Source organism: Branchiostoma floridae, unplaced genomic scaffold, assembly GCF_000003815.2.
Source record: "Branchiostoma floridae strain S238N-H82 unplaced genomic scaffold, Bfl_VNyyK Sc7u5tJ_406, whole genome shotgun sequence".
In the NCBI taxonomy this organism is placed as follows: Eukaryota; Metazoa; Chordata; class Leptocardii; order Amphioxiformes; family Branchiostomatidae; genus Branchiostoma; species Branchiostoma floridae.
The window spans coordinates 2,025-21,070 of NW_023365835.1; the positions used below are offsets into that span (position 1 = coordinate 2,025).

At 42.4% G+C, this 19,046-nt stretch overlaps 1 protein-coding gene across 1 annotated transcript; it reads left to right on the forward strand.

Moving 5' to 3' along the window:
• The first annotated feature begins 12,626 nt into the window (after nt 1-12,626).
• LOC118408771 (histidine N-alpha-methyltransferase-like) lies at nt 12,627-18,835 on the forward strand. Its single transcript, XM_035809630.1, has 6 exons — nt 12,627-12,735; nt 13,405-13,611; nt 15,280-15,401; nt 16,076-16,208; nt 16,725-16,914; nt 18,727-18,835. Exons 1-6 carry the CDS (start codon nt 12,627-12,629, stop codon nt 18,833-18,835), a joined length of 870 nt encoding a protein of 289 aa, XP_035665523.1.
• The last annotated feature ends 211 nt before the right edge of the window (nt 18,836-19,046 follow it).

Below are 19,046 nucleotides of genomic sequence, written 5' to 3' on the forward strand. Positions count from 1 at the left end.
AACTTGAGTCCACCATCACTTTGTCATCGTACGTGTATTTGTATTATTTCATGTATTTTTCAATAAAAGGTATATCATTTTTTTAAATTTCTGTCGCATCAATTTTGTAACAAGTGAACGCTTAATCACGTGCCGTGCCACGAAGGTGTATCATGAAATCCAGCATTATACAACTATTTAAAAAACAACGATTTGCCTGTTACAATACGTGGAGTGATAATTCATGTTGCTGAAAGCCATTGATTTGTTATACGTGAAAAAAGAAAGCCTTTATTACGTACTAAGTTCACATTTAGCAGATCACGCCGACTCTGATTTCTTAATCTTTTAGTTTTTTTTAAACTGTCCTCTTATTATGTTAAACATAGTTGCTACTTACGACAGAGCCTTAGAACAACTGTCACTTCCCTGCGCCTGAGACGCCGTAGTCTTTGCTTGGAATTTGCATTGTCTGTGTCTAAGTCTCCACTATTCTCTGGCTGGTTACGCCCGAAACGGGGAAGTATTCATGGAAGGACAACTACACACAGCTTAATTGCAAATCATTCAAAAGTTGCGAGCTACCTTTTATTGTACTATTGTTGAACAAATCTTAATGAAGTTTTTAACAAATGTTTTATGTACCATACACCAATTCAGCCTTGTATGGCTGCAGTGATATGTACATGTGTAAGGCGCTAATAAACCAGTCATTCATATCAAACGAGTAAAAAACAACCACCATTAATTACCAGGTTTTTCAGAACATTAAGATGAAAAAGCACTTAAACTTGATAACTTGAAAACTTCATGATAAAACGTACCTTGCAGAAGCTTTGCTGACACCAGTGCATCTTGTTCCGCACTGCTGGACGGAGTTGGCCGGGGGCCGTCTGGAAATACCTCCAGGTCTCAGCAACAGGTCACATCGTCTTGTGTCTCTTATTTAAAGCCTACAACTCTCCGAGCAGTGTGATAAAGTGAGCATGCGCGTGGGGAAAATTAACCACTGGCCTTGCATGCTTTCACGTAATGCCATTTTTTCCAAACATCTGTTATGGCAACGTTTGACGTCAATAAAATAAATTTTCAATTATAATATTTCTACAATGGTTGATAAACACAATCTTGCAAAGTTAATGTAAAATCATAAACCATTCCTCAACCGAATCTTTAGAAATTCAACTTCAGGCCACAGCAAGTAAATTTTATAGATGACATCCTCGGCACACTGCAAAAATAAAACAAGATGGCAAGTTTTTAAAATAGACACATACACGTTGTAGCAAGAATTGAAGTGACAAAATACAGCAACACAACCAACAAGGCATTTAATCCTGTATTCAAGAAGTGCACTAGTGTAGTAAAAGTGATACTAGTGTGGTACACTGGTATCACTAACAATATTGGCTTCCATATGTTTGCCGCTCTTACAGCTATCCACCAAGTTTCAATTCTGCAACTACAGTCAAGGCTACCACTCCAGTGCCACCTCTACGTAATGTGTTAGTTTTCAACACAACCTATTTAATCATTTTGGTTTATATGGCAATCCCTGAAGAAAAAAAATCTGTCTGAAATCAGGTGAAAATTAATGAGCACGTGGATGTCATCCATAAAATTTACATGCTGTAGCCTTACCACAACCCTTTCAATACGAAAGAACATATTAAATTCTATCCAGAAAGAATCTCACCAATCACGTCAACAAAATGCTCAATATGCAGGTGCATCAAACCGATGTCTGAATCTGGCAACAACCTACGTCGACAACGTAGATAGAACTCTTTCTTCTTCTTTTTTTTATATTATTTTCAGACACTGACTCATGTCACTAACTTATTACCTTCGCCAAGAAGGTTTTATTTTGGGTCGTAGCGTTTGTTTGTTTGTGTGTGAGTGTGTGTGTCTGTGTGTGTGTGTGTGTGTGTGTGTGTGTGTGTGTGTGTGTGTGTGTGTGTGTGTGTGTGTGTGTGTGAGTGTGTGTGTGTGTGTGTGTGTGTGTGTGTGTGTGTGTGTGAGTGTGTGTGTGTGTGTGTGTGTGTGTGTGTGTGTGTGTGAGTGTGTGTGTGTGTGTGTGTGTGTGTGTGTGTGTGTGTGTGTGTAGAAGACCAGCATAATTTGCGAACGCTTAAATGGCTTGTATTGACATTGTTATATGGGTACGTCTAATGATAAGACCTGGAAACGATTATTTTTTTAAGCTTGATAATAATGATAATAATGTTGCTGCTGTTTTCAACCTAGAAAAAAAAAGCTTCAAGAAAACGACAGGTCTTCAGCTCAACATCAGACGACAAAATCGCTTTTAAAGAAATATCCGGCACCACGTGCTCATTTCTTTGAGCTGTCAATCAATCCACCAACGCGTCCAAAAATTTAAATTAACTTTAAGGCTTCATTCAGTTTGGAGATATTGTGTGGCTCCGAACGTGCCTTAACCGTAAATAGGAATTCGAATCTTTCAGAATGTACTGCACTCTTTTCACTGAGCCAAGGACATGGAATGTGCTGCCGTGACTAACGAAGGAGCTCCCCATTAAACCCGTCATAGGCGACGAGCTTTGGGTGTATGTGTTGATCGACAGTTTGAAATCTACAGATCTAGAGTTCACTGCACTCACTCCAACCGGCTGTATTGTCTGCCGCTGTGAACAGGGGTGCCTAAGCATTCTATGAGATTCGTATGAACATTATGTGATACGCACGAATCACTATGCGAAAACGCACAAACCTTATGAAAATCACACGAATCTCTATGCGAAAACTTACGAAGCGTATGAAAATCACACGAATCACTATGCGAAACGCACAAACCTTATGAAAATCACACGAATCACTATGCGAAAACGACGAACATTACGTGATTTGCACAAACCTTATGCGATTGACGTAATGTCACGTGACCCAGTGGTGGTCGGCCGGTTTCGCATAAGGTTCGTGCAAATCGCATAAGGTTCGTGTGTGTCACATAGTGATTCGGACGAATCTCATAGGGTTCGTGCAAATGCCTAGGTACCCCTGGTGAAAGTATAAGGCTACACCGACTTAATGTCATGGATGATATCCGCGCGCACATTGATTTTCACCTATTCTAGAAAAAAACTGTAGCCAGAGGGTCTGCTCTCCAGGGTAGGGGGCACATGGTCAGGGCATGTGACCGCAGCACCCTTCATTCTCCTTTTTAAAAACAAGAATAGCAATAAAATAAACATGATTGAACTGGTGACGATTCTCTCTTAAAGTCTTACTGGAGCTGAACTTAAGGCAAACCAAGTCAGGGAAAGAAGGGTCTGGATCATTCTGTGGTTTAGCATGTTTTTTTTGCTGCATTTTTTTTTCTTTTTTCGCCCGCGCTCATTAGTTTTGCGGTCTCCAGAGGATGCTATCTATAAAATTAAGTGTATGGCCTAACGTGGACGAACATATTAACAAAATTTCAAACAACTCATACCTCCGTTAAATAAGCTAGAGTTTGTCTTATGTCTTTTTAAAATGCTGTACATTAATCTTACAGATACGGTTTTAGCTACCATCAATGACTAGCATATGGGAAATAGATAACTAATACTAATAAATTTCAGGTAAGACTTTTGCACTCATTCCAGCCCACCGACACTGTGTGTAGTACGGCTTATTTTTCATGATTGAGAGGAATTTCTAGCATTTGAATAGAATCCGCTGCGTGCTTCAGAAGGTTTTGACCAAAAAAAAGCCCCTGATTTCCTTAAACTAGCCGCTAGGGTGCCAAAACTAATTCAGTCACATTTTCCTGAGCATAAGAGCTATCTAACACTTAAAGATTGTGAGTATAGTGTGTTCAGAACACGAGATAGCAAAAACTGAATTGTACTGCAGTACCAAGGGAAGCCGCTTGGGAGCCCAAAATCATATCATTTCGCCCAAAATTATATCATTTCCAGCTTTTATCACAACCCACCAACGTATCAAGTATGAAACAAATCCACCCAGCCGTTCTTGAGTTATTTTAATCACACACAGAAACACACACACACACAGAAACACACACACACACACACACACACACAACCGCTAGTGAGAATATAACCGCAATGACATTTCATGGAGGTAATTAAGTTACGCACAAATGATTTAGGCTGGAGGTGCAGACAAGAAAACGCGTAAGAAGGACGCAGGTGTACCTTGGACTAGAGCTAAAATAACATGGAGTAACAGGACGTACAGACTTAATAAAGTCCATCTTGAATGAATGGGTGCTAAACGAGCAAATACTTAGATCAAGACAGATCTTTGAAAACGATCGGTAGTACAAACTGGCATTTGAATGTTTAATTTGTTGCGAAGGTTGCCTCAGAAACTGCCGGTGGTAACAAGTCAGTTAAGTCTTTCAGGATGTACTGCACTCTTTTCACTGAGCCAAGAACATGGAATGTGCTGTCGTGATTCATGTAGGAGCTTCCCATTTTAGGGCTGACGTCAGGGTTGCGTTGCTCGATCTTGTAACTGTCTTTCTAACACTCTCCCCGATATGTTTAAAGATTTCTTAAACCCTAATTCACATGTACACAATTATCATACCAGGCAAAGAAATCTACTCCATATCCCTCTCTTTCGAACAACATTAGCGCAGTCCTCCGTTAAATATAGATGTGCTACAATCTGGAACAGTCTTCCTACAAATATAAAAACACTACTTCCTTCCTTACATTTAAAAGTGCCCTTAAAACACACCTCATAACCACCCTAGCCCCTTATAGAAATATCTATCCTAGCTCAATTCATGTTGCTATTATTATTTGATTTCGTTAATCACACATCTTTTTTTTGTATTATTATAACATATGACTGAGTTAGCTACTTCTCCTTATTATTCATTGATTCACTGATCATACATCTTTTGTTGTTTTATTATAACATATGATTGTGTAAGCTTCTCATGTTTATTATTTATTGATTTACTGATGGTATACCTTCTGTATTATTATAACATATTTACTAGTTTTTTTTTTCTTCTTTGTTGATTATGATTCATTGATCACAATTTTGTGTAAACAAATAGGAGGAGGGCATAGCATAAACTGTTAAGGTTTTTCCCTCCTGCACCTGTTTTATATTTTATTCTCTTCTGTATCCTATTATTTTGTATGTGCAAACAACAAAACAAACAAAACAAGTACTGTCGAGCTCAGCTTTGCCATGGGCAATCTTATAAAATAGAAGGGAATGGACATATGAATGGATAGTTTTTCCCAGCCTGAAGGAGAGAGAATATGATGACCCCCTCACGGCGCCAGATACCGTGAGGGAGCGTTCATATTGCAGCCGCTCAATAAGTCTTAAGTCAGCAGCCGTGCCAAACAACATCAGCATATTCTAGAGACGGTCTTATAAAAGTCTTGTAAATATTTCTACCACAATTTGGAGGGGGCAACTTAAAATTAAGGTTGTTCATGATGGGTACCTTTTTAAAAACCTTCGCAACCATTTGGGTAACATGAGTACTCTACTCTACGTTGAAACAAATCGTTACGTTGAAACAAATATCCGGCACCACGTGCTCGTTGCTTTGTGCTGTCAATCAATCCACCAACGCGCCCAAACATTTAAATTAATTTCAAGGCTTCATTCAGTTTGGAGCTATTGTGTGGCTCCGAACGTGCCTTAACTGTAGATAGGAATTCGAATATTTTAAAATGTACTGCACTCTTTTCACTCAGCCAAGGACATGGAATGTACTGTCGTGATTCATGTAGGAGCTTCCCACTTAAGGGCTGACGTCAGAGTTGCGTTGCTCAGTACGATTTTACTGCGACTTAAAATCCTTGAAAATCCTTCTTTTCCTTGATAAAAATTTTGCCGAATCTGGAGATTTTCTGTAGTTAGAAGCGACAGGTTTGCTCTAAGCTTTCTTGTTTTGGTTCAGTTCAGCAGTTAAGTTGGTGTAAGTACAGATTTGACTTGTTGGGTTGAATCAGGAGGGAATTGGGGTCAAAGGTGATGTTTCTTTCATAGAGCGAGCTTTTGTCGGAGATTGAGCTAAACAACCCTCTGTTTTCTTTGAATGGTTATAATTAGACCCAATCGACTTTCTGGTGAAGAAGAATTTTTTTTAGATTGAAGTATGGGTCAGTTCTTTTTGAAGCCTTCTTTCAGTGTATCTTAACATGTTTTTCTATAGACAGTCCTAACGTGGAACTCTGCTCTTTACCCGTTACAGACCACGAGCTTTGGGTGTGTCTGTTGATCGACAGGAGGTCGCCCGTGTTTAAAATCGACAGGAGGTCACTGCACTCACTCCAACCGGCTATATTGTCCGCCACTGTGAAAGATTAACGTGGGCGCACAAAATTCCACGTGGACGAACACATAAACTATACACATATATATATTAATCCTAGGTCGGAACTTTTGGGCAATCTTGCAGATCTACTTAGTCATTCAAGTTAATCTTGATAATATGTCCGACAATGCTAAATTAGATATTTTTCTAATTTTAAAACGACCCAAGTTACTCACATCATCGTGATAGCTTGTAGCCAACTTAGACTCCAAGGTTTGATCTTCTAACAATTTTTAGTTTTATTGTATAAATCTGGGTCCTCAACAAGGAACTTACTAATAGGCTAAACTCCCCAAACATCCAACATGTCCAGTGACAGAATTTCAGTCAGATTCGAACCGTCCAGAACCAGGTCAAGACTTAGTTCTACCGAATCCGGACCACATTTTGAACGATGTTTGTGGCCTGTTGAAACCACTTCTATTCGCCCTGCGATTGCTCGATTACTCTTTATTGCTGACAATGTCCTAATCATCCATAAGGAGGATCGTCCTTGTAACGCATGGTATCTTCAAGTCTTATGTTGATAGAGAGTGCCGATTTTAAAGGCTAGGGTAAAGGAAAACCTGTTCAACAACTCCGCGTCCCTTAGGCTTCGAGGCGAATTCTTCTTGTGTATACAGCCCATCATGGAGCCTACGTAAGTTGATGCATGCAGGCTACATGTAAGGCGGGGGAGGCAGATTTAATTACACAGCCCAAACCTTGGCTCAAGAATAACATCTGCGGTCGGTGTTTCTGAACGAAGATTGGACTAGTTAACCACGCCCGGACTGATTCTGAACGCTAGGTCCTCACCGATACCCGATGGACGAGTTTTACGAAACCATCTCTGCCTCTGAGTAAATTATTTGCGCGGAACTAAAGGGAAAACAGTGCATCATCACTCTGTAACGGTCGTGACCCTTGACACAATTAGTTTATTTTTGTAACATCTTGCCTCGTTTGTTATCCCAGCTCTCTTTTCACATGCACCTAATGTAAATGCATTTAAGTTCGAGGGGGTTTAATTTCTCTGTAGCGGGAAAGACTGTTCGCGATGGTTTTAAGTCCGGGTAGCACCATGTCCTGTGGTCTCTTACTGCCATAGAGAAATGTCCGTGGTGGTTTTAAGTTCGCGGTAAATTTGCAACGCGAAAACCGCGAACAAAAACCACCACGAAAATTTCTGCATTTACAGTATGTCATAGCTTTAGCCACTGTGGTAATTTACATTATTAGATTCTTATCATGCAAATCAATTTCTATAGCTATTTGTTTACAGATCCAATTGTTATATTACTTCAAACCACGTGAAATTTGTGTTACTCAAAAATGTAAAAATACTGTTAGATACCAGTAACTAAACTGAGTCTTCATTTGCAAGATTAGTGATAGATATATGATAATTTGATAGTCAATAATGACAGGAATTTTATATCTGTAGCATAGTCATAGAGGAATTCACGACTTAACCTGTAGATATATTTAAAGGTTCGGAGTTTTTTCATCTTACGGTTTTTCACTGATTGATGTCTTACCCAACTTCTTGTGCAGGTCAACGGTGTTGTGAGTGGAAAGTGTTTTCTAATGACCTTGAATGACCTTGCCGTCGCCCTTGTCCGGCAGACTGGGTAAAGAAAAACACGTGTCAGGTGTGAGGAAATCTCCTCGCTACATTTCAGAGCAGTCGAAAAGACGCTTCATTTCGAGGCACAAGCAGAGTGCTCGAAGTTCTGTGATCTCTACGTGTGTGCGACCTTTCGGCATCCAGTCTAGATATTCCATAGACAAGGTAAGGTATTCGAAGATTAAGAAAACAATGGGAGATTTCGCAGAAAGTTTCATTAAGTGCCGACATGCATTAATTTCTCTGGGCTTTTAACAGTGATGTAAAAAAAATGTTGTTCTTCCATACAGATGCATTAGGTAATATGGGAATTAGGAAAGCATGCTATACATTTTTGTATCAGTTTGTGCTTTATGGTGCTGAAATTTTATTTTGTTATACGGAAACTGACGATGGGGGAATAGGGGAAGTAAACAGGGAGAGGATCGCTCGGGGGGGTCGGTTTTTTTTTGTCTGAGTCTTGTATTTACCATACATTCAAGGGGGTAATGGGGAAGCTTAGCTACGTAAAATGTCTTGTACGTAATGGTGAGGTTTGCAAATCCCGATTGTCATTAGGGTTGTGTATCTGTCTTTGGTATCCTATAGCTAGAAAACCCTAAAAATGCCCGGGGCTCAAATAGCCTGATATCCAGCCGTATTACAGCTCTCGAGACGGAGTCTCCTCTGTCTTCTCCGCGTATTTGCTGAGAGAAAAGAAGAGACTCGGGAGCTGTAATACGGCTGGATATCAGGCTAGGGCTCAAATGCCCTGCCCCATTCCCACATCTGGTTTTCATTCCGCCATCAAGAAGGGCCGACGGGAAGAGTGGAGGATGGCTAAGGGACGGTTCACTAATCATTGTAGTGTCATTCTCAAAGCAATATCATAGAACTGTAGTTTCTAGGTCCGGTGGACGCTCCCGCCACATCATGTTCACCATATCCGGCCCCGAGGGCGCGAGCCGTCGAAAGGGAGGTCCGGGAAATTTTAGACCTGGACCCTCTAAAACGACATTTCATGCATTTTCTGGGGCAAATTTTGCTGAAAGATTCGCTTAGATTGAATGAAATTTCTATCAGTAAAAAATGCAAATCAGTCCGCCTTTGCAAAAAAATCGTTGACATTAAAAAGCGGCCCTTTGAGCGCGTAAAAGCGGACCTTTGAGCGTGTGTGTGTGTTATGGTTCCAGCCAAAATAATCACATTAATGACATTATTCCGACGTCATTGTTCGGTAAAATGTCACATGTAGCACTCATAGGTAACGTCTACGCCATTCTTTGAAAATTGAGGCCATATAATAAGTTGTTTAGAACTTACAGGGGTTAGTAAGTGCAGTTAACAAAACACATACGTCTCAGATTGACCAAAAAGCCTCGGGTCTGATCAGGGTTAGCTCAGAAAACTTATATCTGATTCTCTGTTCCCATCTAGTTTTACAAAATGGCGATGAGTATTCGGTTGGCGCCATTCACACGCCCTCTCATGGTGCTGTACCGAAGGTTTAGTGCTGTTCCTACTATTCCTGCTGTTCCTGCTGTTCTAAAGTCTGTCGTATCCGGCCTCACCTCCAAACGGAAACACGTGCCGCACTGGTACCTGTATGACACACGGGGGTCTGAAATCTACGAAGAGTAAGTAGCTTATCTACATGTAATAGATTACTTTATAATGTTTTATTAGCAAAATAATGATGATATTTTGTATTTTATTAAAGATTTCCCCCAACGAGTGATCTATATATGAAAAGAATATTACTAACCAAATTGAAATAGTCCTTTGTAAGTGGGACGTATCTGTGTGCTAGGATGTTCTTTCGAACAGATGAAAATTTGCAAAAGCACAAAATTTCACTGTTATTTATTTTGAGCGAATCGCAAATTCTAGTACGATTTAAACGGAGCCATAAGGACTAGGACCGAAGTTTACGATTTCATAATAATAAGGCAAAAATAAGACAAATAGCCTGCTGATACTGGACTGCCGAAGACAAGAAATTTAGGCCGACGTCCTCAGGCCGAAGGGCTATAGTTTCGCCAGGAAAATTAGTATCCTATTTGTCCTGAATTAGTCCTCGGCCCCTCCATTATGAAGTGATGCGGAAATCGTCTGGAGCCTAAAGTCACCTAAGCGCTGAGACGACCGCCCTATCTTCATCCCTTTCCCGTCTTCCCGTCCTTATCATCACTCTCTCACCTTTCCTCTCCCCTTACATATCTAATCCCTTTCTTATTTCTCTCGACTTGTCCCCCACACTTCATCATGTTCTTCTCTGAACTTCGTCAAAACAACGTTTACCCACTCTAATCGGCCGCAGCGCGCGCTTCGAAAACTGAGAGAAAATCAACGCCAAGAATACCGATCTAAAATTCTCCACGTTACAGAAGTTGAGCGTAAACAGGAAGGAATGAAAATTCTTCGAACGCTATCATATCTTCTCGGCGACTTTGGGAACCACGTGCACGCCCTTCTGATGTCCCATAAAGGGAGCTCTCTAGTGCATCTGGCAAAATCCGCAATGTTCCGAAAGACAACGATATCCTATGCACACAATTTCAAAAACGCAAAACATATTGCTCACTCCATTCCTAATGCCCGTGTCCCACATACACTTTAACCAAGCCTCAGTCCGGACCTTACACACTCCCGCATAGCATGTTATCCAGCCTTCCGCGGAACCCCGTCGCACTGGATAAAATCGCCAAATGTCAAACAAGAGCGTACACAACTTCTAGGGTCTTCCAAAGATCCAGCTTTCCGCGGAACCCCTTCGCACTGGATGATATCACAACAAATCACGAAAAGGATTAAATGAACACAATTTCTCGGATCGTCCAGCCTTCCGCGGAAACCCTTCGCACTGGATAACGTCACACCATGCTGAAGAAAGACTGCACACTTTTCGGGTCATTCAGCTTACTGCGGAACCCCGTCGCACTGAATGATATCTTGCCGTGCTATAAAAAGGCGTCAGACCAAAGACGTTCTTGGTCAGACCAATCTCAAAACAGGGTTACTCGATTAGTTCCTAACCCTCCAGCATCCCGCGGCACCCCATCGCACTGGAAAACGACATGTCAAAATCTATTCACGAAAAGTAGGGGGGAAATGACTTACAGCTCCTTGAGTTGCCGGCGGGGTTAAATGAACTGACCGGAAGGGGCTGGGCGGTGTCGGGAACTGGAGCGCCAGTCGACCCTGATCCTCTGACCGCTGTCCCTTGTAGCACTATATTCAGTACAAAGAACATGGTTCACAACATAAAACATCACAGCCTAACTGTTCGGCTAACAGGTTCCTGGCGCGTCTTGAGCCCTCTCTGCTGCTAAAGCTGTGCAGGCCACCAACGGGTCATATCGGGCCGCACATCTGGCGAGGTTGAGGGTGGATTGTGCCGGCTCTGGGTGGTGGTGTGTCCCGCGCATCCCTGTTGTTGGAGGGGGAGAGCGTCAGACCTGTATGAACAACACGTGAACCATGAGACAGTGGGAAGGGACGGGCGCCCGGCAACAGGTCCGGTCCCAGACAGACAAGTCTAAAACATACGCATCTTCCACACCGCCCAGCCCTCCCACAAACGGTCTAGGGTGCCGCGAACGCGGTTAGGACTGGGCCACGCGTGTTCACAACTCAGTCACCACGCCTTACAGGTACGCGCTCATACACATGCGAACTAAAACAAAAGGTAGCAGAAAACCCCAACACAGCCTCCTGGACCATGCCATCGTCTTCCTCTGTTCCTGCCTGAAAATATTCACGAAAATCAGAAAATGACATAAAAAATCTGGAAACTCTCGTTCTGCTCCACACCTCAGCATTAAAAGCCAACACCCACAGGTTTCCTTTGCAGAGGATAGAAAGGATGCAAAAAACATGGCGACAAAGGAATTTCAGAGAACCACCGGCTTGCCACGTGGGCACCAACTATCTGCTTGGATGTGGCTGTCGAGCGCTGCTAAAACATACACAAAGTCACGAAACCACACAAGAATCACTCAGCTCCACGCAGAACAGAACGCCAGCGTGAACTAAAAGCGTCCTAAACTCGACCCGGCCTAGGATAAAAGGATTGAAGCTGTAAAACGAAAAAAGGTGTAAGGCGGCCATCCTTCCCCGAGCCGCTAAAAGCTCATACATACGAATACGCGACAGAAATGCAAATGTTAAAACAATACAGCCGGCCCTCAAAATTCCAGGCGCCCTAGACGGCATCCAGCACAGCAAGAACAAGGACGGTACATGTAGCTCTGCACTCCTGAAAGCACACACGGTAATTGAATACACGAGAAAACACAGAATATCTCGTCAAACTTTCCGGGGGACCAACGTCCCCCGTACGCCGACCCGGCGATACCGCTAAACCCTCGAGGTCCCTTCGGCGTCCCAGACCGACCACAGCGGCGACGAGATTTCTGTTTTGGCGGTGGTAGGCAGAGAGTGGAAGGTCCGTCGGAGACGAGGGCCACAGTTGGACTGACAGTTTGGTATCTCTTGGTACTGTGGGGTCAAGGGTCAACCTTCGGGGACCAATGACTAATTAGGTTAAATAGTACGCTTAGACCTAAATTTGAGCACGATTTCTACCACATTTCTGCCACTAGAATTAACTTTGCCAATATTTCATTCTTTTGCAGAATAGTTCGTGCTTCTTCTACCTACCAACTTTGGAATCACGAATATACTTTGCTTCAGACGCATATTAAAGACATTGTTGGTAACATGCCCTCTTCCACAATGCTGGTTGAGCTGGGTAGTGGTGCTTCTTCCAAAACCCGTCCGGTTATAGAGGCCCTGCTTGAACGACAAGGAGAACTGACTTATGTGCCCGTGGACATAGCGAAAGGTAACAATAATGGACGACATTTATTTCTGTTAACCCTCAGGCTCTTAATACCTTATTAGGAATCATATTGCCCAGCACAGTTACTGTCGCATTGCGTTTAAAGGGGTATATACTTCGTAGATTCCATCTATGACATTGCATCTACTTGACATGTTGCCGAGGTAACGGGTTTCTGACATGTATATTCTTTTTCGGTTTAAACATTGTACTTTTATGCTTATTTTTTATTCGTAACTTCAAAATGTATTTTTGAATAATTATTGGTAAACTATTTTAATTGCTAATTTGATGACGCCACTTGTCAAAATCCAACATGGTTGACCATATTTTAGGTATAACCAGGTAAATGCTTTTTTTATGTAAAATAATTGACTTTAAGGAAATATGTAGAAAAGCTATATGTTGAAATCTATCGCCTTTTAAAAGATTGTCCAGTATGGATCCTTCAGGTCTTCTTCCCTGATGGTGACAATAATAAAGATTCTGGAAAAAAATATTTTTCTATGGCGTTCAGAATGTATAAAAGACAAGTTTAGATGCAAAAAAATACACAATTTAAAAAATGCATTTCGTCAAGCGCAAGCCGCTATCGTCTATTGCAGTGATGATTACTTCTTATTCCTTGTAGCAAATAAGCGTAGGCGTTGCTAATGCCATTGACTTTTGCAGACTACATTCGGGAAGTCTCGCGAGAACTGGAGCGAGAGTACAACGCCCTAACGGCGGAGCCCTTTGGGGGCCTGTACATGGACGGGTTACGTCATCTTGCTGGTCGCCCGGAGCCCAAACTTCTCCTGTTCCTCGGCAGCAGTTTTGGTAACGTCCCCATTGACGAGCAGCTTCCCATGATGAATGAAATAAGGGCACGTCTCAAAGGTATCCATGACTTTTGTAACTTAGAAACTTCTGTTCCAAAAAAAAAAAATGCACGTGATTCATCAATTTTGCTTATTATTAGAACCTCAGTGGTGCATTTGGTGACTGAGTACGTCAAGTATTGGAATATTCAAGGAGAAACAATGTTTAAATATGAAACAGCGTAAACTGTGACTTCCAAGACATATAATATGACTTAGCGAAAATTTTCGACTGGCCAACACATAAAACACATAAAGTGACGTCATACATATTTAAGATTTCAGTGGTGATCCGCCATTTTGGATCGGCAAACTTGATCTTTCACAAAAATTCAGGAAATTCGTAAAAGACAAGAAACTTGCACATTAAAATCGTTCATTTAAACGTCTTTCAATGATTAAATACCATTATCATATAGCCAGGGGACGTGGGCCAATCAGAAGGCCCCATTTCATGCTGGTTATGACGCCGTAACAGCCGTGCATTAAATTTTTGATTATCACATATGTGATAAAACTTTTGAAGTTTAAACCAATCAGGAGGACAGACAAACATGACGCTGGCCAATCAGAATGAGATATCCAGGAATTGTCCATCTGCCAAGATAGGGGAATAAGTACAGGCATGGCAGGGGGGATGGCCCCCTCTATTAACATCGGAAGTGCGTGTTTCTTTGTTCAAAGAAAACATTTGCTGTCTTAAAACAACATTGAATTACCTATAATATTTAAGACAATAAAATCTATTTCAAGTCATGTCCAATTTAAACTGCAAATGGAAAATAAAATTATTTGCACCCCCGCCCATTCAAGTTCAGACGACAATAACACCACGGTCCGCCATTGAGTAGCAGTCATGGCGCTGGAGGACCAAAATGCTACCTTTCTTCGGAGAAGTCGCGTCTGGGTTCGTAGTGAACGAGATTCTCAAGAGCTGTGAAGCACAGGGATCCCGGAATACCTCAGGAAAGCCGGCAGAGATTTAGCGCCTGATACGAACGAACTCGACAAACTGGAGAATGGGCGAGTGGAAAAATACGGAGCGTGCAACAGTTTGTAACATAATGAATCGACTTTGTTCTTATTTTAAGCCTTGGAACAGAAATACATTTCACGTACAAGTTTTATGTTGTTCAAATTCCCTGTTCAAATGTATGTACTGAATAAAAGATGTATGTTTTAGAAAAGAATTTGTCGCTCCTACTCAACTGGAAACTCTACTCTACTCTAATCTACTCTTAAATGGGTCAGTGTGGGTAGGCTATATGATAATAGGGTTAATGACCCACCTGTTCCTCGGTATATATGGTGTCATAACGCCTGGCCCTTTGCTATAACCACCTCATAAAACCACCTCGTTCGCTTCGCTCACTCGGTGTTTTTATTCGGTGGTTATAGCAAAGGACCAGGCGTTATGACACCATATACACCTCGGGGCGGGTCATTAACCCTTAAGTAGTGGTAAATTTCAAGGATTAATCATCAGGTAAAAATAAATTGGTGGCTCTAGCCGTTTCAATGTTATCTGCCATCAAAGTTGACGCGAGCCTCACCCGCTCCTCTGAATAGGTTTAAGTCATTTCACAGTTGGTGGCATCAATAATGTAACGTTAACGTTCATAGTTTGTAGGTTTGCACACTTGTCGTTAATTTTGTTTGTTCCTAACTGTTTGACTATGACATCTAGTCCAGGACCGCTTCTTGCTGGGGCTGGACATGAACACTGATCGCGAGGCCGTCATCAGGGCTTACCGGGCAGAGTTTACACGATGCCCATGGCTGGATAACTTCATCGATCGGCTGAACAAGGTAATGTTTGTTTACATTTCAAATACCGGTAAACAGATTTGTACAGAATAGTACAAGCTACGCATCTGGAAAAATTTATTTATCCACTCCCACGGGGAAGGACCCCTACTCTTTTTCCCAAGTTTGCAATTTGTGTGCTTTTCTACATACTCGGGATGTGGCTGCCTTAAACAATTGCGCTTCCTACGACATACTAATTTTCTTAAACGCAACCACTCTGGGCTTTTATCAGCAAAAGAGCCACCTACATCAGCTACATATAGCGGCGAGAAGCAGAAGTCCAGTTAGAAGCTCTGAGGAAAATCTCTGACAGACATCGAAACTTCAGCAGATGAAAATACTGGTTGTGTTAAAGAAAATTCTACCACCCTGATGAAATTATTTTCGGAATTTCACTTCCTATCCAAGGAACGTCCCTAGCCGAATCTAAGATACCCGTGTATACATGCATAACGGAAATACCTTTCGCAAGGATACAGCATCGGAACCTATCATGGATACGGCTAAGAGTTTCCCTAAGTTCTGCGTCAGCAACCCAGACCACTAGGTCTATAGTTACCATGCAGAAGGCACCAATGACATAATATGATATAAAATGTGAACAACGCGGGAATATTATGAATCATACGGATTTCTAACTCCAGTTCACTTTCTTCTATCTGTATACACCTCAGGACTTTGAGGCAGACATGAACAAGATGGCGTTTGAAGACACCGTGGATTTTTTGGAGAACCCTGCTTACGGGGACACGCCCAGCTATGTTCAGCAATATCTCAAAAGCTCTACAAAACAACGGGTGCACCTGAGTAAGTGTTCCAGTGTAGACCAGCTATTATATTGGTCACATGTTGTCTAGATAGACGTTTTATTTCTGCAAAAGTTGACATGAAATTCAGCATTGCAGACAGTATCTTCAAAGTACAATTGATGATATAATTGTTTATATTTATTAAATAATTTTTTGGCAAAAACGCAATTCTGAGTTGCAATTTTCCCATGAGGTGATAAAGAGTAATTTCCGCTTAATAACTTGAAAAAATATTTGCATACAGACAACGTGTTTTTCACCTACCGGGGTTTATTTGGATCACCTGCCTCATTTCTCAATTTTGACTGGCTACACTTTGCATTGCATTTAATTTCGCGCTGAAGTGGTCAACGCGTAAACCGCGAACATTAATCCGCCACGAAAATTTCTGCATTTACAGTATTTTCATTGAGATGAATGGTTAGCAGTTGAGTTTCTATGGTTCTTCCGTACATGTGGTCTCTTTACCGGTTTTACGTCGTTTTATGATATATTTTTAACATTTCAATTCTAGGAAAGCTTGGTGTTACCATAGATTTCCTGGCTGGCGAGAGGCTGTACCTGTCAGAAGGTCAGAACTACAGCTGTAAATACAGCGAGCATCAGGTGCGCCGTCTGGTGGAGAAAAGCAACTTTGCAGTTGAGGGCTTCTGGGTCAACGAAGAAGCCAAATACTGTGTGGTGTGCTTGGTCCCAAATGAAAAGTGATCAAAACAAAACAACAATCTAAGCATCAGGTGCGCCGTCTGGCGGAGAAAAGCAATTTTGCAGTAGAGGGCTTCTGGGTCAACGAAGAGTACATATACAAGTCAACGTCAACCCCATCCTCCACATGCACCTTGGTCACAACTGATCTATCTAATGCCTTCGACAGAGTGGACCATCTACAAGCGTCAGATGTCTGTTGGACCTTGGTTGTACAGTTTCATCTTCATTGCTTTGATCGACAGGGCACTTCGGGATGTAGTTGAACGCTGGAAGTACGTGGGCGATATGAGCCTTGCACAAATGTGATCCATCCGTCAACCTTGCACCCTTCAACTAACTCTGAATGACTTATGTTACTGGGTTAACGAGCATAGAATGAAACTGAATTCACAAAAATTCAAAGTACATGACGATGATTGTATGCTTCGCGAAATCCCCCCCAGCCATCGCAACCACTCATGCTTGAAGGGCAGGTTCTAGAAACAGTAGGGTCCACCGAAGTCGNTTTACTTGATTGGTCATTGGTCCTTGGAAGTTGACTTTGACCCCACGTTACGAAGAGATGCATACACATCTCAGTCCTCCGTCTGCGTAGAGCTCCCGCTGTCTCCCCCTAACTCCTCCTGACCACCGCGAAAGCAGAAAACTCGTCACCACCGAGGACGGTTTTGGATGCCGAAGGGAGCTCGAGGGCTTAGCGGTCTCGCGTACGGGGGACCTTTGCTTCCCCGGAAGATTTGGTGTTATGCTTTTTTTGCGGACGACGAGACATTTTGACAGTTTTCCTCGTGTACTGAATATTGTGTCTGCTTTGCAGGAGGTATAGAGCTATGTTTGCTGTGTTGGATGCCATCGAGTACGACTGAATTTTTGGTGGCCAGCCACACCTTTTGTAACCCTTGTGTTTTTTATTGTTAGTGTTCTAGGGGATTTTTTCCTGTTTGGGGAGGAAAGACCCAGGGAACAGAGCTGGCTGCATTATATGATTTTTTCTTTCAGCGTTTAATCCGCTTAACTTAATCCTGGCCGGGGTGAGTTAAGGACGCCTTTAGTTCATGCTGACGTTTTGTCCCATTTTGGAGCTGTGTGATTCTTGTGTGATTTCTTGATTTTGTGAATGTTTTAAGCCGAATCGGAGCTACATGAGATAGATCTTTGTGCAGAAACAAGATGGCGGTTCTCTTTGAAATCTTTTGTCTCGCCAATCTACCGTAATACTCCATCAGGGAAAGATATGGATGCTGGCATTTATTGCTGAGGTGTGGAGCAGAACGAAAGTTTCCAGATTTTGATGTCTTTTATTTTCGGTAATATTTCAGGCAGAAACAGAGGACAACGATGGCATGGTCTATGAGGCAAGATGGCGACCCCGGGATTTCTTTGTCTTTCAGGACTAGATGTTACTCCTCTGAGAGAGTTTGGCCTAGTGTTCAGCCACCGTCTCTGAGCTTTGAATGCTGCAGTTGGTACGATTTGGGTGTCATTTTCTGTTTTGGCGAGGTAAAATTTCTTTTGCAGTCCTAGATGGAACGTCGCGGTTGTGTTTGGGGTTCTGCGAGTATTTGCATTAGTTTGGGGTTTGATTTGCATGTGCCTGAATGTGTAACTGTAAGGCGCAGGGGAAGTTGCAATTGTGAATGTGCGCGTGCTAATCCCCACGTGCACATAACGCGGCTCGCTCGCATGTGCTGGGACTGGGCGGTGTGCAAGTTTCGTATGTATTTAGACTTGTGTTTGTCTGGGACCGGACCTGTTGCCAGGCACCCGTTCCTCCCCACTGTCTCATGGTTCACGTGTTGTTCATACAGGTCTGATGCAGCTCCGGGACAAGCCACCATCAACCTTGCCAGATGTGTGGCCATGGGACCCGTCGGTGGCATGCAAAGAGGGGTCAAGATGCACCAGGGAACCTGTTAGGCTATGATGTTTTTGTTGTGAACCACGTTTTTTTAATGAAGATATTTTAATAAAAATATTTTAAGATACCAGGGAACCCGAAGAGGCGGCTTTATGGCGCAATGCTACAAGGGACAGCAGTAGGAGGATCAGGGTCGACTAGCACTCCAGTCCGCGACACCGCCCAGCCCCAGCTCAAGGAAATTGGACTGTGAGTCATTTTCGGTTGTTC